This window comes from Ornithorhynchus anatinus, chromosome 9, assembly GCF_004115215.2.
Source record: "Ornithorhynchus anatinus isolate Pmale09 chromosome 9, mOrnAna1.pri.v4, whole genome shotgun sequence".
In the NCBI taxonomy this organism is placed as follows: Eukaryota; Metazoa; Chordata; class Mammalia; order Monotremata; family Ornithorhynchidae; genus Ornithorhynchus; species Ornithorhynchus anatinus.
The window spans coordinates 23045140-23065402 of NC_041736.1; the positions used below are offsets into that span (position 1 = coordinate 23045140).

The following is a 20263-nucleotide window of genomic DNA, read 5'->3' on the forward strand; positions in this document are numbered from 1 at the left end:
CGGTATTAGAAGAGCGATATACCTACAGTAGATTTATTTCCTTAGTAGAAGAATAATAAATATTCAGCGGTTTAAGTCGAAAAGCCACCAGATAACATTACCTTTCAAGACAGCTACTCACAGAGTTCATTCTTGGAACTAAAACTCAAATTTGATGGAGTTCTTTTCTGGAAAGTGGGCAGAGGAATAGAAATCCATGTCTCTGGTGGCAAATTGAGATCGCAAGATAAAAATAGAGTTAATGAGAACAGTGAAGAAATCGGTTCCCTGGACATAAGCGCATGTTGAAACTAGCTGAAGTAAGGTAGATGCTTGATGTTTCAGGTAGAAATCTCACTAGAAAACATCTTCGCTAAAATACAGTGCAAGCTAAAACAGAGTAGAAAGCAGATTTTGTGACATCAAGGTAAATCCCACTTACCGGCTTCGTTGGATGGAAATAATGTTATGTTGTCTTTTGGTAGCTATTTAGAGGATTTTTTAAAGCGGATCATCAATCCTCATATGACATTTCTGAGCAAGTAGATGGCATATTATGATTCCTCATTTAGGAATGGGAAAGCAAGGAGCAGAGAAGAGTGGGAAGCAGCATGATCTAGTGGGAAGTAGGTAACTTGTGGGACGGGGACTGGTACTAGCCTGATTATCTTGTCACTACCACAGCATTTGGCATAGAGTAAAGGCTTAACAAATGCCACAGTCATCAGCATCTCTAAAAGAAAGAGACAGATATAAAACTTTGTTTTTAATTTGTTTACTACAGGCATCCATCTTAATACGAAAAGATTCTATTTTGCAGGCAGTAGATTTCCAATCGGACCAACCAAATCTACCCTGAAGCGGAAGACGATGATTTAGAGAGGCAGAAAAAAAATGTCTGGAGAGACTCAGAGGAGCACATTCTCTAACAATGCTTCCTGGGGCTCCGTTGCATTAAAAAGGCCACGCTGAGGGGCAGCCTCAGTAGATGGGGATTGGTCTTTGCGATCAGAATCTGGGGAAGATTGGCAGACCGAAAGGAAAGTTTAAAAACGGGGAGCGGATGGAGCAAAAACGTCAACGCGAAAAGTATTGTATGGGCTCCTAAAAGGGAATGGAATCCCAGTTATACAACACAACAGTCACATACACACCTAGGATTTCACTGCCAGTGGAAATCTTTGAAAATGAAATCTCTATCGTCTCAACTAAACTTAAACCCAGCAAGCATTTTGGGACAAAGACTCTTTAATTTATGTTTTTTATAATGGTATTTGTTAAGCTCTTACTACGCGCCAAGCACTGTTCTAAGCACTGGGTTAGATACAAGTTAATCAGGTTGTCCCACGTGGGGCTCACAATCTTCGTCCCCATTTTACAGATGACTGAGGCACAGAGAAGTGAAGTGACTTGCCCAAAGTCACACAACTGATAAGTGCTGGAGTCGGAATTAGAACCCATGACCTCTGACTCCCAAGCCCACGCTCTTTCCACTAAGCCACGCTGCTTCTCTAAAATGAAGCTCTAAATTTTAAATAGCAATCAAATCTCTTTAAAATGAAATTAGAAAGATGTGAATATGATGATTTATTAATATTTTTATTATGGGAGCGTGGTAGAATTAAAGTGGAGAGACAAGGAGCTCAGTTAAAAAATTTAGACTGTGAGTCCCACAGGGGGTTGTGTCTGATCTGATCATCTGGTCTCTTTCCCAGTGCTCAGCACAGTGCTCTCCTTAAAAACTACTACTGTAACTAACTAAGATGCAAAATTCTAGTTGGCCACAGGAAATGGAAGAACTTCCTTGACTGCAAACTCACTGTGGCCCGGGAAAGTATCCTCAACTCTGTTAGAGAAGCAGCTTGGCCTAGTGGCAAGAGCATGGGATTGGGAGTCAGAAGACGTGGGTTTGCATCCCGGCTCCTCCACTTGTCTGCTGTGTGACTTTGGACAAGTCACTTAACTTCTCTGTGCCTCAGTTACCTCATCTGTAGAAGTGGGGATTAAGACTGTGAGCCCTATGTGGGACAACCTCATTACCTTGTCTCTACCCCAGTGCTTAGAAAAGTTCCTGGAACATAGTAAGCGCTTAACAGATATTATTATTATTCATTCGATAGTATTTATTGAGCGCTTACTATGTGCAGAGCACTGTACTAAGCGCTTGGACTGTACAAATCGGTAACAGAGACAGTCCCTGCCTTTTGACGGGCTTACAGTCTAATCGGGGCAGACGGAAAGACAAGAACAATAGCAATAAATAGAATCGAGATAGTAGAATCGAGATTATTATTATTATATTGTTACTTTGTACTCTCCCAAGCACTTAGTACAATGCTTTCATTGCAGTAAGAACTCAATGAATATGCTAGATTGAAAAGGCAGAATCTGGATTCTTGCTTCTTCACACCTTGAGTCACAACCTTTCTCTAAACTCACTCTCTCCTGTCATGGATCCAGAAATTTCCTCTAAAAAGCTAAACATCTCAGTGCGCTTAATGAATCAATGTGATTACAATCGTTTTTATTATGTCTAGCAAATACTTGATGAAAAAGCCAAGGAGATGTCTGCATGTTTACATTAGTCCTACTGGAAATTCTTTGTGGGCAGGAAGCTTGTCTACCAACTCGGTTGTATTGTACTCTCCCGGGCGCTTAGTACAGTGCTCTGCACACAGTAAGCACTCAATAAATACCACTGATGGACTGATTCTTACTTCTTGCTAGAGAGGTGTTTAGATTGCGAATTGTTGCCTAGTGAGTAATAAATTTTTATTATCATACCCTCTCGCTAGTAAAATATCACCTCATGAATGGAATGCTTAGGAAATTTGAAAATGCGTGTGTCTCCCTGGATAATCCCACTTCTTCAGGGCAATTTCTTCGAGGCAAAAAGCTTTGTCTCCAGATGGAAAGTCATTACCTATCAGAATCCACATTGTGATGGAATTTTGCATCAGTACTTTTTCTTCTTAGCAATGACGATTATTATCATTATTATTATTGGTATAATTGTTCAGTGCTTACTACGGGTTCTGTTCTAAGCCCTGGAGTAGATGCAAGATACAAATTAGTCGGATTGGACACAATCCTTGTCCCATAAGGGGTTCGTAGTCTAAGATAAATCTAAGAATAGATCAGTGCTAGCTATGACTCAGGGTGGGATTTTTGACTACAGAAATAAGTGATGAAAATCACGTACCCAAATATCGTCCAGATGATCTTGGGAAGTCAGAACATCAGAAATTCCAGAGAATGGCATGGGAAAAATTGATGTCTCAAGATGGAAGAGAGGCCTCTCCAGCTGATATCTATATGAATATTCAAGTTTCTCAGGGTGAGAATTTTAGGGAAAATATCCTGGTAAGAAGCCTAATTACTCCTGAAACCAAGATAATGATAATGACAAGGAAGACTTTCCAAGTACGATGTACCCAGAGACTGATGTTAATAAAACTGAAAAACAGCTCCTATCTATTTCTCAAGAAATATTTCTATCCCATAATCCCATAATAAGGAATAATTTCTATCCCTCTGGAAATATGAGAAATGTCTATGCTTATATCTCAAACTCAGAACTGAGATAAATTCAGCTTCTTCGATAAATTCAGCTTCTTCTGAATTTATGTGTCAACATAAAAGGTGGAGAAATTTGAGTTTCACCAAACTTTTCAGTCAGGTGTGGTCAAGGTGGACTAAAGTGATAAGACTGGGAAAAAAGGAAGTTTCTCATTTACTTGAGCAGTGCGGCTCAGTGGAAAGACCATGGTTTGGGGGGTCAGAGGATTTGAATTCTAATCTGGCTCTGCCAGTTGCCTGCTGTGTGACCTCAGGAAAGTCACTTAACTTCTCTTGGCCTCAATTTCCTCCACTGTAGAATAGAAATTCAAAGCCTCTTCTCCCTCCTACTTGATCTGTGAGATAATTCTGTCTGGGAAGTTTCAGCTCTAGGTGTTTTATTGTTCCAACGCCAACATGGGACATTTTTGTGACATGAAATTGATGCCCAATATAATGACATTTGCCATTCCCACATTGCCTCCAAGAGGGTGAATCGGATACAAATGTCTGGCCAAGAAATTGCTTCACATTACTGCGTGAGCAAATACCCGTTCAGGTATTATTGAAATGCACTTTAACTTGTTTACTGTCATAATCTTTTAAGGCTGAAGATTGCAGATCTGTATTTTGATGCCACTTTTTATGCCTGTACTTTACTAACAGCAGGTTTTTGGACACTTTGCTACAGTTTTAACTGGCTAATTACATGACAAGTTTCCACTTATTTCCCAAAAGGAAAGAGCCTAAGTGTACCTGAGGTGATCCAATTCCAGTTTTCAAAGTGAAATTGAGAGCTAAATTGGCCCAAAGAGTTTGCTGTGAACCCACTGAGGGCAAGGATTGTCTCTATTTGTTGCTGAATTGCACTTCCCAAGTGCTTAGTACAGTGCTCTGCACGCAGTAAGCGCTCAATAAATACAAATGAATGAACCAACACTGGAAGGGATAGAAAACTGTACTCATTTATGAGCTGCCATATTGTACTCTCCCATGCTCTTAGCACAGGGCTCTGCACAGAGTAAACGCTCAATGAATACCACTGACCGATTGATTGAATGGTCTGGTTAAGCAAAGCCTCTCTAGGCTTAGATTTGTTTGTAATGACCGAGAAGCAGCATGGTCTAGTGGTTAGATCATGGGCCTGGGAGTCGGAGAAACTGGGTTCTAATCCCAGCTCTAAATCTTGGCTTCTGTGTGACCTTGGGCAAATCTCTGATTATCTTGAATCTAACCCAGAGCTGAGAACATAGTAAAAGCTTGAACAAATATCATTACCAAAAAAAAAAAAAAAAGATATTTCCAATTTGGGGGTGAGGTGCCCGGGAAAAAAAATGGTGATTTCTTTTTGGGTTCTCTCATGAAACTCCTTGTACACTCAAGAGTTCTTATTGAAGACATCTGGATGGGTGTAGGATAAATGATTCACGAACACATGGATCGCATTTTCTTCCAAACCCTCAGGGCTTTGAACGTAAAGTGGTTGACAAAATGCATTTCGTGTTTGGCGAAGGCTCAAACCTTTGAACACTAACTGGAGCAGTCCAAGCGCCCCGAAGTGCCCGCCCTAAAAGAGTCAGATTTGGATTTGCCGGCTGGCCATTTGGGCCTAAGTCCTGAATCAAACGGACGTTCAGATCTGGGTGGTTGGGGAGATGTCCAGTTGAAGAGTGGTGGATTCCCAGTTTCCACTGTTGCCAAGCCCTCACCTCACCCACCGTGGCTTCAACTACCAAGAGAAGCAGCAAGGCCTAATGGAAAGAGCACAGGGCCTGGGAGTCAGAAGGACCGGGGTTCTAATCCCAGCTCTGCCACTTGTCTGCCGTGTGACCCTGGGCAAGTCACTTCACTTCTCTGTGCTTCAGCTACCTCATCTGGAAAGTGGAGATTAAGACAGTGAGCCCCATGTGGGGCATGGACTGTGTTCAAACCGATTAGCTTGTATCTACCCCAGTGCTTACTGCAGAACCTGACGCATAATAGAGGCTTAAAAAATACCACTAAAAAACAAATGAAAAAACAAATTCTGCCTCTAGCTTACCTCTGCACCAATGGTTGGCCACTGTTGGAGATAATAATAATAAAGTTGGCATTTGTTAAGCGCTTACTATGTGCAGAGCACTGTTCTAAGCACTGGGGTAGATACAGGGTCATCAGGTTGTCCCACGTGAGGCTCACAGTCTTAATCGCCATTTTACAGATGAGGTAACTGAGGCCCAGAGAAGTGAAGTGACTTGCCCACAGTCACACAGCTGACAAGTGGCAGAGCCGGGACTCGAACCTTTGACCTCTGACTCCCAAGCCCGGGCTCTTGCCACTGAGCCACGCTGCTTCTCTGAGTGTAGGAGATGTAATCCTAGCAAGGCAGGCACTGTTTTAAGCACTGGGTTGGAAGGAGCAGCAGTAGCATTTGATCCCCATTGTACCAATGAGGAAACTGAGGCCCAGAGAATGTATTAATAATGATAATAATAATAGTAATCATAATAATGGTAGGTGTTACTGTTGGAGGTGTAATCCCGGGGTAGATACGACATTATCAGGTTGGACACAGTCCCTGTCCTACGAGGGGCTCACAGTCTTAACTCCCATTTTCCAGATGAAGTGACTGAGGCCCAGAGAACTGAAGTGACTTGCCCAAGGTCACACAGCAGACAGTGGGCAGAGCCAGGATGAGAACCCAGGTCCTCTGACTCCCAGACCCATGCGCTTTACCCTAGGCCAGACTGCTTCGTAGCGCTTCAGCTCAGAAACGGGCTACTGTCTCCAAAAACCGTAGGAGCGACAGACTGAGTTAGGGGAGGGCCGAAGGAAGAAAAGTGGAGTAAGGGAGGAGGAGGTGGCTACTGGGGAAGACTAAGCCCGGAAGGGGTCGGGTGCCAGGGGAGAATGGCGACCGTGGGCTCATAATAATAACTGTGGTATTTATTCGGCACTTACTACGTGCCGGACCCTGTACTAAGCGCCGGGGTGAGGTGGATACAATGTTGGTATTTGTTAAGCGCTTACTATGTGCCCAGCACTGTTCTAAGCGCTGGGGTAGACACAGGGGAATCGGGTTGTCCCACGTGGGGCTCACAGTCTTAATCCCCATTTTACAGATGAGGTCACTGAGGCACCGAGAAGTGAAGTGACTCGCCCAAAGTCACACGGCTGACAAGTGGCCGAGCGGGGATTCGATCCCATGACCTCTGACTCCGAAGCCCGATACGTGCTGCTAGAGAAGCAGCGTGGTTTAGTGGAAAGAGCCCGGGCTTGGGAGTCAGAGGTTATGGGTTCTAATCCCCACTCCGCCGCTTGTCAGCTGTGTGACCCTGGGCAAGTCACTTCATTTCTCAGTTGCCTCAGTTACCTCACCTGTAAAATGAGGATGAAGACCGCGAGCCCTTCGTGGGACAACCTGATTCCCGGGTATCTACCCCAGAGCCTAGAACAATGCTTGGCACATAGTAAGCGCTTAACAAATACCAACATTGTTATCGTTGTTATTACGAGCAAATCGGCTTGAACAGATCGCTGTCCCACGTGGATTAAGGAGGGTTCACTTTCCTGCGTGTCACAAATAGTCAACCTGCCAGTCCCTGAAGCCTATCTCTAGGCCTCTGCCCCGGGTTGAGTTGCTGTCTTCCTATGCCCCGTTTTCCCTATTCATTTCTTCATCCCTATTTTCCAGCTGAGGTAACGGAGGCTCAGAGGAAGTGAAATGACTTGCCCAAGGTCATACAGCAGACAAGTGGCGGAGCCAGGATAAGAACCCAGGTCCTTCTGGCTCCCGGGCCTGAGCTCCATCCACCAGACCGTGCCGCTTCTCCAGAGGGCAATTCCCACAAAGCCCTGCCTTGTCGACGCCACGTCCTGAAGCCGTTCCCTCTGGGGACGGGTTAAGTCTCCCCGCTAGGAGCCGGCAATCCAATCCTCCCCGTAATATAGAGGGGTTCAGAAAGTTTTTGCCTTTTCTACCGACGTTTAACCGTTATCCTTGTGTGTGTTGGAACCAAGCGAAGATTACTTACAAAGATCAGAACTGGGCCAGGGCCTTCTCAGGTTAATGATTTGTGGTTTTTCTGGTGGTTGGTTAAATCTCACGTTTCAGTTTAGTTTAGGCAAAAAAAATGGGCTTGCTTACACAAGCGTCACCGAGTTTCATATCTTTCGGGGAGCCCGCGGTCGGCCCTCTGAGTCCTCAGTTTCCTGGCAGATGCGGTGTCAGCCCTGCGCTGCCTCGGGATCAAGAGGAACGTGGAGTAGTCAATGAAATAATCCAAAGGATTCTTCCTTGTCAGTGGGATGGAGCTCTAGCTAGAGGAATCGTTTGAACTGTCGGAAACAACCGAACCATCCACTTCCCTTATTCCGGGTTGAAGGTAATCCAGTAGTGTTGAGGCAATTAATGAATTAATCGATGATGGTATTTATTAAGCATGTGCTATGTGCCAATCACTGTATTAAACGTTGGGGTAGATATCAGGTGGAATTCAGTCCCCGATTAACAATTCAATCTACCTTCAGGCACATAAACACGGCTAGCCTTTATTCTGGAAGACGAATTTATCGGGGACAAATTCCTGCGTGTGAGTGTGGCTTTAATGATGGACGTAGAGAAGCAGCGTGGCCTAGTGCATCGAGCACTGGCCTGGGAGTCCGAAGGACCTGTGTTCTATTCTTGACTCCGCCACTTATCGGCTGTGTGACCTTGGGCAAGTCACTTCACTCTCCGTTCCGCAGTTCCTTAATCCTTCAGAGAAGCAGCGTGGCTCAGTGGAAAGAGCGCGGGCTTTGGAGACAGAGGTCACGGGTTCGAATCCCAGCTCTGCCACTTGTCAGCCGTGGGACTGTGGGCAAGTCACTTCACTTCTCTGGGCCTCAGTTCCCTCATCTGCAAAATGGGGATTAAGACCGCGAGCCCCACGGGGGACGTCCTGATTCCCCTGTGTCTACCCCAGCGCTTAGAACAGTGCTCGGCACATAGTAAGCGCTTAACAAATACCAACATCATCATTATTATTCATGGAAATTAAGACGGTGAGCCCCATGTGGGACATAGACCGTGTCCAACCGGATTACTTTTTATCTACCCCAGTGCTTAGAACAGTGCCTGCACATAGTAGGCGCTTAACAAATACCATTAAAAAAAATAGATTACCACTCCCTCTTGCCTCGTTCACCTGCAAGGGTAGATCCTTGCTACGCTGGTGGTTTTCCCTCGCGTAGAACCGGGTTTCTTCCCTTCTTTTAAGGGAAGTGTCGGCAGTGATGATGTTGGTATTTGTTAAGCGCTTCCTACGTGCGGAGCACTGTTCTAAGCGCTGGGGGAGATACAGGGTCATCAGGTTGTCCCACGTGAGGCTCACAGTCTTAATCCCCATTTTCCAGATGAGGTCACCGAGGCACAGAGAAGTGAAGTGACCTGCCTACAGTCACACGGCTGACAAGTGGCAGAGCCGGGATGGTGAAGAGGCCTGCCAGGACTGGGTAGTGATCTCAGAGGAGATGGTTCAGTTGACTTCTCCTTCTGTTCACTTTAGGAAAAATACCACGCCTCGAAGGTGAGCATCTGTTTTCAGGAGATAAAGCTATTAAAAATAATGACGGCCCCAAAATATATTTGCTGTATAGAGTGACACCTTGTGGTTTTTGAATAAACAGATTGTTAGCGAAGCTCAAACCTAGAGAAGGGTGTGCCTTGTTTCACTCGTGCATTCAATTGTACTTATTGTGCTCTTACTGTGTGCAAAGCACTGCACTGAGCGCTTGGGAGAATATAACATAACAATAAAAAGGCCCATTCCCTGCCCTTCATCCAAAAGAGTCCTAACTGAAGAGAGATTAGACCGTAAGCCCGTCAAACGGCAGGGACTGTCTCTGTGGCCGACTTGTTCACGCCAAGCGCTTAGTACAGTGCTCTGCACCTAGTAAGCGCTCGATAAATACTATCGAACGAATGAATGAAAGAGATTAAACTTTCAATGGCAATGCAGAATGTCACGTTATCCCCCGATTCTGCTACTTAGGCAGTCTATCAGTCAACGATGTGCGGTGAACAGAGAAGCGAGAAGAAAAAACCCAGAGAGGTCAACACGGCTTTCAGCAGGCTGCGAAGCAGAGGGTGGCAATAGTCATCAAGTTCCATTCAAAGTCGAAGCTTTTGTGGTGTCCTAACTCCTACTATATTCATTCAATAGTATTTATTGAGCGCTTACGACGTGCGGAGCGCTGTACTAAGCGCTTGGAATGTACAATTGGGCAACAGATAGAGACGAGCCCTGCCCAGTGACGGGCTCACAGTCTCAACGATGCCTGTGAGACCTGGAGATGCTACAAAAGACACATCCGTCTTCTTGAGGGGTTTCACCGGGGTCAGTTATGAGTCATAATAATATCAGATGGAGAGACAAGATTATCTCTAACGAGGTCGTGGAATGCATCCAGCTCATTAGCATTGGAACAATATCCACAGCTTTGCACGGAAGGAAATGTGAGGGAAATAGAAGCACCGAAGGGATGCCAGTGTACTATCGGCTCAATGGGGGGGCGAGGGGGGGCAGGTGTAAGTCGGAACCGCTGACAGACCAGTTTGGCAGCCAGCTCTCCTTAAGCAAAACTGTCTCAAAGATCACGTAGCATGAAGCAGGCCGAAAATAGACCCAGGCTATGTGTGGGACAAGTTTGTTGGTGCTGCAAGAATCTATCCTGATGCACAAACTATGAGGTAGCGAGTGTCAGTAGAACACCATATTTTTCGTTTCACCGTATTGGGAACCAGTACGGCCCAGGGGGTAGAACACGGGCCGGGAAGTCAGAAGGACCCGGATTCCAATCCCACCTCTGCCACTTGTCTGCTGGGTGACCGTGGGCAAGTCACTTCACTTCTCTGTGCCTCAGTCACCTCGTTTGTAAAATGAGAATTAAGATCGTGAGCCTTATGTGGGACAGGAACCGTGTCCAACCTGATTGTCTCGTATCTACCCCGGCACTTGGGACAGCGCTTGACACATGGTAAACACTTAACAAATGCCATCATCATCTTCATCAAATGGCCAGGCTCCCACCATCATTAATATCGATTTCCAAAATATTTGAAAGGCAACATTCTCTCCCTATCTATTTGTTTTCTACAGTAGCTGAATTATATAGAATATATGCAATATGTACATCATATGTAGATCACATACACATGCGAATGCACAGATCTTAAACAGAGAGCAAGCTGTCCACTACATTATTTTTAAAATAAAGTCCCTTTGAATATCACACTTGCTTCCTCCGTGTCCATTCCGGATTGTACATTCCAAGCGCTTAGTACAGTGCCTTGCACAAGTGCTCAATAAATATTATTGAATGGATAGTTACTTTCGGCATACCAGTCAAAATGGGAAAACATTTACTGTAGGAAAGCACACCGTAGTAACCAGAATTATCGAGAGTTACTTCTGAATGGAAATTATCTAGATGCCCATATACCACGGGGGCTTGAGATATACAGAGTCTCGATCCCCATTTTACAGTTGAAGTAACTGAGGCCCAGAGAGGTGAAGTGACTTGCCCAAGGCTGCACAGCAGACGAGTGGCAGAGCCGGGATTAGAAGCCATGACCTTCTGACTCCCAAGCCCGGGCTGTAGCTATTAATAATAATGTTTGTTAAGCGCCCACTATGTGCCGAGCACTGTTCTAAGCGCTGGGGTAGATACAGGGTAATCGGGTTGTCCCACGTGAGGCTCACGGTTAATCCCCCTTTTACAGATGAGGTCACTGAGGCACAGAGAAGTTAAGTGACTCGCCCACAGTCACACAGCTGACGAGTGGCAGAGCCGGGATTCGAACCCACGACCTCTGCCTCCCAAGCCCTGGCTCTTTCCACTGAGCCAAGCTGCTATGTGTTCTAAGCCCTGGGGTAGCGATGAGTCAGTCAGGTGTGACACAGTCCGTGTCCCGCATGGGACTCACAGTAGTAAGGAGCATAAGTATTCCATCCTTATTTTACAGATGAGGCTACTGAGGCACCGAGAAGTGACTTAACCAAGGTCACACAGCAGGCAGCTGGCAGAGCCGGGATTAGAAGCCAGGACTTCTAACTCCCAGGCCCATGCTCTATTCGCTCGGCCCTGCTGCTTTTTAGTAGAGTTCCTCAAGAAGAGTTTGCATTTGAGAGTTCTCTCTCTCAGTAGGTAAACATGATCTGTCTTGAATGGCGCGGCCTTTTGCTCCTTCCTCTTTTAATTATTTCTAGATATATTACTTTGCACCTGGTATTGGCTGCCCCCACAAAAAAAACCCAACAAATATTTGAAGGGAACAGGGAGAGATGAAACTATGGGATAATTAGGACAATATCCCCCAGGGTCATCAATCAGGCATGGAAACTTTCAGTATCGATACTTTAACGATACAGCTGTGATCACTAGCCGTAATTAACTCTGCCCTGCGTTTTTCCTCTCTTTACTTCATGAGTTCATGAATTTGAGGCTTCTGCTTGGATCTGGATTTAGAACACATCTAGAGCATAAATGCTCACACAGTTGGAATCCCAGAAAATGAGTTTTTAAGGGTGTCCGGAGCCTGAGAAGTGAAGCAAAACACAGCATCGTTTCCCAGAAAAGACTGCTGGCTAAGGAGAAGGGTGGCAGAATCCGGTGGCAGAAATGCTAATTGAGAATTTTGTAATCAATCTCACCTGCGAGTATTGGGAAGCAGCTCGTTGGAAAGAGCGCAGGCTTGGGAGAGAGAGGACCTGGCTTTTAATCCCAGCTCTGTTACTTGGCTGCTGTGTCACTTTGGGCAAGTCCCTTTATTTCTCTGTACCCCAGTTTTTTCAGCTATATAATGGGCATTCACTACCTGTTCTCCCTCCTACTTCATTCATTCCATCATATTGATTGAGTGCTTTCTGTGTGCAGAGCACTATAGTAAAAGCTTGGGAAAGTACAATATAACAAGAAACAAGTTGCCTGCCCACAGAAAGTTTGCAGTCTAGATGAGGACTGGATTGGTTGGGATTGGAGCGGATTACTCAGGTGGGAGCCCCATGTGAGACAGGGACTGTGTCCTATCTGATCAAGCAATAGTATTTATTGAGAGCTTACAGTGCGCAGACTGCGGTACTAAGTGCTCGAGAGAGTACAGTATAACAGAGTTGGTGGACATGCTCCCCGCTCCCAAGGAGCTCACAGTCTGAAGGGGGAGTCAGACATTAAAATAAATACCATTATCATAAATACAGTACCGATATGTGCATAAATGCTGTGGGACTGAGGATGGGGTGAATAACAGATGCTTTAAGAGGACAGAGCCAAGTACATGGATAACACAGAAGTCAGGGGGAGGAGGAAGGGTTAATCAGGGAAGGCCTCCTGTGATTTCATTAAGACTGTGAAGGTGGAGAAAAGGGTGGTCTGTCCTAAGAGAGGGGGGAGTTTCAGGCCGGAGGGAGGATGTGGTCAAGGGGTGAGCGAAAAGGTAGACGAGATCAAGAAACGGTGAGTAAGTTGGTGCTAGAAGAATAACTTGTGCGGTGAGGTCGCGGTAGGAAATCAGCGAAGTAAAGTAGGACAGGATGGAGCTGACTGAGTGTTTAAAGCTGATGGAAAGGAATTTCTGTTGGATCCAGAAGTGAATGTGCAACCCCTGGAGATTCTTGAGATGCGGACTGAATATTTTAAGTAAATTAAATTTAAAAAAATAAGAAACCAATGTGTTTTTGAGTACTAAAGTGGCTTGGTCTTCTGTAGCCTTGGCCCTAGATTGTGCTCATTTCTCGGTGGATTTTTCTACGCCCGTGGAATGATTTTCTGTTGCACTGCGTTGAACTCTAGGTGTCGGAACCAAGTATCTGGTTTTAAAACCCAATCTAGTGACTAGTCATTGAAATTGTACAGTTTAAATATGTTTCTAAGATGAGAGCACATATGTACGTATCCATAATTTATTCCTAGTAATGTGTGTCTCCTCCTCTAGCGTATACACTCATTGTGGGCAGAGAATGTGCCCACCAACTCTGTTTTATTGTAATAATAATAATAATGAGGGTATTTGTAGACTCCTTGTAGGGAAAGACTGTCTTCTACTATTGTACGTTCCTCAAAACTTAATACAGGATGCTTCACGCAGTAAGTACTCAGCAAATGCTATGGATTGATTGCCTGATAACTGCCAGGAGAGTTGTTATTTGTTTTGGAGGCATGAGAGAGGCGAACCTTCAATTATTTAATGTATTCTTTAAAAAAAACTCTTCCTTTCTAATTTTACCTTTTCCTCCTCTTATAGAAATCGATGAGAAGATAGTCACCAGCTCACAAGGAGAAGTAAGTAGGGGAACAATACAATTTTTGCTAGCATTTGATCTCTGTTTGACATTCATTTTATTTGGAGTAAAACTCACTTTGAATCCCATGAAAGTGAATATGAAATAAATGTTTTATATCTGTAGTTAGAAATGCCTAGCTGGAGGGTCAGATGGGATCCAGAGAAGTTAGGATGGGGGTGTTTGAAGGCAAGAGGGGAATGAGCCATGAGAGAGCTTAAGATGGCAGTCAGGGAGAGAAGATTGGAAATAACTGTTCTTTAGAAGGTGAAGGAATCAGAGGCACAGGTGGAGGGGTTAGATTCTGAAATAGTAATAATTATAATTGCGTTATTTGTTAAGCTCTTATTATGTGCCAAACAATGTACTCTTAGGATAGATATCAGACAGTCAGGTCCCACATGGGACTCACAGCCTAAGGAGGAGCGAGTAAAAGGATTGAATCCTCATTTTGCAGATGAGGGAACTGAGGCACAGAAGCAGCGTGGCTCAGTGGAAAGAGCACGGGCTTTGGAGTCAGGGCTCATGAGTTCGAATCCCAGCTCTGCCACTTGTCGGCTGTGTGACTGTGGGCAAATCACTTAACTTCTCTGTGCCTCAGTTCCCTCATCTGTAAAATGGGGATTAAGACTGTGAGCCCCACGTGGGACAACCTGATTCCCCTATGTCTAACCCAGCGCTTAGAACAGTGCTCGGCACATAGTAAGCGCTTAACAAATACCAACATTATTATTATTATTATTATTACCCAAACTCACACAGCATACAAGTGGGCAATACAGAATTAGAACTCAAGTTCTCCGGTTCCCTCGACGGAAGTCTACCAGTAATAATAATGATAATTATGGTACTTGTTAACCACTTACTATGTGCCAAGCACACTTCTAAACACTGCGGTAGATGCAAGATAATCAAGTTGGATACAGTCCCTGTGCCACATAATAATAATAATAATAATGGTATTTGTTAAGCGCTTACTATGTGCCAAGCGCTGTTTTAAGCTCTGGGATAGATACAAGGCAATTAGGTTGTCCCGTGGGGCTCATGGTCTTAATCCCCATTTTACAGATGAGGTAACCCAGACACCGAGAAGTGAAGTGACTTGCCCAAAGTCACACAGCTGATAAGTGGTGGAACCGGGGTTAATTGCCTGTATCCACCCCAGTGCTTAGTACAATGCCTGGCACATAGTAAGCGCTTAACAAATATCATCATTATCGTTATTAGAAAGCCAGCTTGCATAATCTCAGTAGGGTAGATGCTTCCCCGCCTGCGACCTAGTTAACACATTATAAGGGACCGTCTCCCTCGCAGATATGAGGGATAATAATAATAATAATGTTGGTATTTGTTAAGCGCTTACTATGTGCCGAGCACTGTTCCAAGCGCTGGAAGGACGTTTCCAAGTGGCATCTGGGATGACCCACTTCTCTGGCCACTAGCCAATACTTTCCCTAGGTCCAGACAGAGGGAAATCAAAGCTCTGTGAAATCATCGATCGTTCACTTTTCCCCACTGCCTCCTGGAATTAGAAGCTAAACAGGTATATTGAGTCCCCATGGCACTTACGCATAAACCTACCACTTTTTTAGGTATGGATATTAACGTCTGTCTCCCCCTCTAGATTGTGAGCTCACTGTGGGTAGGGAATGTGTCTGTTTATTTTTTATTGTACCCTCCCAAGAACCTAGTATGGTGCTCTTGTACACAGTAAGCGCTCAGTAAATAAGATTGAATGAATGAATGACTGTGGCGTCCTTTTCCGTTTTCTTTTCTCAGTCCCAGAATGCATCGCCTAAACAGAGGAAGCAGAGTGTGTACACTCCTCCTTCAGTGAAAGGTACTGTTTGGTGCTACACAACTGTGTGTTTTCCCCTCTGACCCCAGCGAAAGGTCTGAAATGAAAGCTGAATAGATACTTTCAGAAGCAAAGGCCGGTAAGTAGCCAGAGGCATTTTGTTCGAGTGTCTACTTACTCAGATTCTCAATCAATTCTCACCCTGTGCATTTGAGGAAAGCTTCTCCCAAGTCCCTACTATCTGCCCTATTTCATCATCATCGGTATCAATGGGGTGCCGGGTGCTGTGCCGTGCGCCGAGCACTGTACTAAACACGTGGGCGAGTACAATACGATAGTAGACACGTTCCCCGCCTACAGGGAGCTTGCAGTCTAGAGGAGGAGACAAATTACTATGAATACGGAATTTATGATTATATAACTTATGGATTAAGTGGTGCGGGGCTGAGGGGGGTGGTGAATGGTAAATATTCAGAGGACAAAGATCCAAGTGCAGAGACGACGTAGAAAGGAAAGGAGCTGGGGAAAAGAGGGTTTAATTGGAGAAGGCCTCTGGGAAGAGGTGTGACCTTAAAAAAGCTTCAGGGTGCAAGCATCTTTCCTTGGAAGTTTTGGTTTAGGCATGAGAAAATACTCAGATCAATCAATCGATGGCATTTATTAAACATTTACTACGTGCACAGCACTGTACTAAGCACTGGGGAGAGTACGACGCAACAGAATTAACAGACCCATTCCCTGCCCATATCAAACTTACAGTCTAAAGGGCGCTTACAGAGAGATGCAGAAGAACTGAGATGGAGGCAGAGTTAGATTACTTTTAGAGGAACAAAAAGAACCAACTAGGCCGAAGTGGATGAAAAGGGCAAATGCGTAAGAGACAGGGTGGTCTCGTGGTTAGAGAATGGGCCTGGGAGTCAGAAGGAGCTGCGGTCTAATCCAGCCTCTGCCACTTGTCTGCTGTGTGATGTTGGGCCAGTTACTTAAATTCTCTATGCCTCAGTTACCTCATCTGTAAAATCAGGCTAGAACACCGGTTGCCCCCTTCTCGGACTGTGGGAGAAGGACTGTTTCTCGTCTACTTAACGTGGCATCAACCCCAGTGCCAAGCACTAAAACAGTATCGATCGATGGCATTTATCGAACGTTTATTTTGTGCAGAGCACGGCACTAAGTGCTTGGGATCCTTGCCCTCATCACCATTATTATGACCTTTTTTTATTCTGGTACAACCTACTGAACGCCACTAAACGCTGGGAATACAGACAACTATCACTGTTCCTCAGAAGACGTGTCCCTTAGTGAAGGATGATGTTAGCCAAAATGAGCCACAGTGAGAGAAAAGTCATCTGCTTTGAAAACATGGAGTCTGTTTTCCATTTCTATAGACTGTAAACTCATTGTGGGCAGGGACTGTATCTCTTTAATGTTCTATTGTACCCTCCCAAGCGCTTGGTACAGTGGTCCGCATGCAGTAGGTGCTCAGTAAATACAATTGAACTGAATGAATGAATGAATTTTCTCCAGAAAACATCACTGGATTTACAGGCTTCAGAGTACAGTGGGTGTATTTCTAGATAGAAACCTTCAAATTCAGATTCTTCCCTTTTTTCCCCCTCAACCCTGATGTTCCCTATAACTTAGATGACTTCTATTCTGTGGGCGTGACTGTTAAAAAAAGAGGATGCATTTTCACAAAGAGCCTTCCGGCAGATTTTTCTGGTGACTGATACTTCACAGTTAAGTGGTGCGAGGACAATATTCAGATAAGGGAATCCAAGATCTCAACCTCGTGCCTAAATCATTTCCCTTCGCCAGTCAGTAGCAGGATCTTGGAACATGAAGGCCAGCAATGAAATTGTACCTGTCTTAAGCCCTCCTAATAGGGCACTTAGTGAAAGAGAAATGTGCTGGTGCTATCTGTTGTGAGGAAAAAAAACCACACACACATACAAACACCACCTACCTTACTTCAGAGCCGGAGGCTAGCTTTTAAAGACAAAAGAATAAGCAGCAGTTGGAACATTTTGCATCAGTGCAGGGCCTCAATTATGAAGACAATAATAAATGGAAATGGGAAAATGGAATTGGGATGCAGGGAATTGTGAAAGCTTGGCTCTGAATTGCACGATTCTGCACATCGCAGTGTCGCCTCTGTTGATTTCATTCATCAGATCCCATTAGGCCATCAAAATGATCTTCCCGCCACAAATCCTGACATTTCAAAATTTGGAAAAGGGATATCAGTGGAGGAATTATAGGGCATAAAGCGGGGAAAATGATATTGTTTGAGCACGCTCTGATTTAAATGGTTCAGTTAAAATTAAACTAGATTTAGGACTTTGTGGCTGCACGTGTGCTGACCTCAAAATTAAACGTAAGATTCTACTTTCAGGGAAAATTGTTCCAAGACCAGTTTCTAGAACCATTTAAGGCAAAGGAGCTGAAGTCAGCGATAGCCAGATTGGCCACTGGCTTGGGTCCTTTAGAGGATGGATTTGACATCCTTCTTGGAACTAGAGAAGCACTGTTGCTTAGTGAATAGAGCACTGACCTGGGAGGACCTGGGTTCTTATCCCAGCTGTGCCACTTATCAATTGTGTGACCTTGGGCCAGTCACTTTGCTTTTCTGGTCCTCAGTTGCCACATCCCAATAATGGGGATGAAGACTGTGAACCCCCTGTGGGAAATGGATTGTGTCCAACCTGATTAGCATGTATCTTCCCCAGTGTCTTGAACAGTGCCTGGCACATAGTAAGCGCTTAAGTAGAAAATAAAATTAGTTATGCATTTCATGAAGGAGAAGACTAGTTGGAATAGTAATGGAGCATGCCTCAAATCACGCATCGGCCTGGGAGGTTTTGAAGCTCATGAGTTTACCTCCCCTCTCCCAAAAGCACCCCTCTGGCCCCTGGCCTAAGCCCCCTATTTTAGATCCTGATGATTCCAAAAGGAGAGAGAGACAGATTTCCTCAGGAACTGACTGCTGAGCCCCAAACTCATTTCTAGCGTGTCTATGCGGTAGGCTATCCCGTGACTTAAAGGCAACGATCTCGTTCCTTGGTGGATTTCTTCAAGAGCAAAATAAGATGGAAATAATTGAGGCAGGAAATGGCTGATTCATCTCCCCGCTACCGCTCCCCATCTCTGCCTGCTGTTTTACTGGAAGGCATTGTCCTGAAGAAAGCAAAGTGAGTGGTATTGATTTAAAATGAAATCAGAACATTAACCATGGCATCTGACCAAATAACTGCTTGGTATGGTATCCCTCATTAGTATCACATCGCTGGGCCTAATGCTTCTGAAAATCTTTTCCGTCAAACCTTTAAGCTGGTTCATTTAGCAGAAAAGGAAAAGTAACTTGGGGTCCAGCACTTCTCCCCTGAAGCACCTATTTCCTCTCCGAATGTTTACAGAGTATTAAGTCTGAAGTTTTCTTTCAACCCCAACGCTGTTTCACTCAGTCAATAAGTCATCGGTATTTATTGAGCACCTACTCTGGACACGGCACTGTACTAAGCTCTTGGGTGAGTAGCATATAACGTTCTCTGGTCACAAGGAGCTTACGTTTCCATATTTCTTCTGCATCGTAATCTCCTTTTCAAACCACGCTATCATTTATGGTAAACCTGGGCCCAAATGTACGGATAAGAAATGAGATCAAAATGGGAAAGAGAATCAGATACCTACTGTAAAACACACACCCCTTCTTTTTATTTTCCAAACAGGGGTCGAGTGCTTCTTGTTCCCGAGGTGGAGCAGTGTGCTCTTCACACAGTAGGTGGCTAGTAAATGCTGTTGAGAAAGGGGTTTCTTTTTCCCTTTGATTTTCAGGGAAATCCTGACACTTTGCTGTGGTCTTGGGTTTTCTTAGCCTGCCGTAGGCTTGTGTTTCTTGGACAACAATGGAAGGCGGTGGAGAACATAAGAATGAAGCCTGGTTGAATTTTGGGTGGCAGCATTGCAACTCTGAGGGTGGACCCAGGGCCAAACTGGCCCAAACTGGGAAAATCCTGACCTGGGGATCCAGGGCGGGATCCAGGTAGTGCATTCCTGTCCCCTGGATTCGAGTCCTAAATATCTAAAAAGAGACCGAAAGACAGGGCAGGGAGGATCAAACATGACCAGGGGAGAAACGCCAGCGGGAATCTTAAGCCCACGGTCCTTTTTACGAAGAGAATCTGGGAGCGTCTACTGCATTAGCCTCATCACTGAGAAGACAGATGGAAAGAAGTGAAATCCAGCTTCAAAATGGCCCAAGTTTCAAAGTCATAAATTGGCATAACTTTTATAATTCTGATTTCTCTGGCTTTGTCTAAAGTTTCAACCACCTCCCAGAGAGCTCAATATCTGTAAAACGGGAAACCAATATCTCTTCTCCCTTCTCTTTAGACTTCATGTGGCACAGGCAGGGATCGTGTCCGATCTGATTGTCTTGTATCTACCCCAGTGCTTAGTTCCGTGTTTGGCACATAAAAAACTTTTGACAAATACTGTAATTAGTAGGAGGAATTAGAAAATAGGTTTAAATTCCCTTTGTCAATGAAAATGTTAAGATAAATTGGATATAAAAACCAGGCGGCCTAGAGGAAAGAGCACAGGCCTGAGAATCAGAAGATCTAGGTTCTAA

The 20263-nt window shown here is 44.7% G+C and overlaps 1 protein-coding gene across 1 annotated transcript in view; it reads left to right on the forward strand.

Moving 5' to 3' along the window:
- PPP1R1C (protein phosphatase 1 regulatory inhibitor subunit 1C) overlaps positions 1–20263 on the forward strand; it is a 57664-nt gene that overhangs the window by 22318 nt on the left and 15083 nt on the right. Inside the window, exons 3-4 of the mRNA XM_007671299.3 lie at positions 13799–13836; positions 15615–15675. Coding sequence (XP_007669489.1) covers positions 13799–13836; positions 15615–15675 — 99 coding nt within the window. The remainder of the gene's footprint in view (positions 1–13798; positions 13837–15614; positions 15676–20263) is intronic.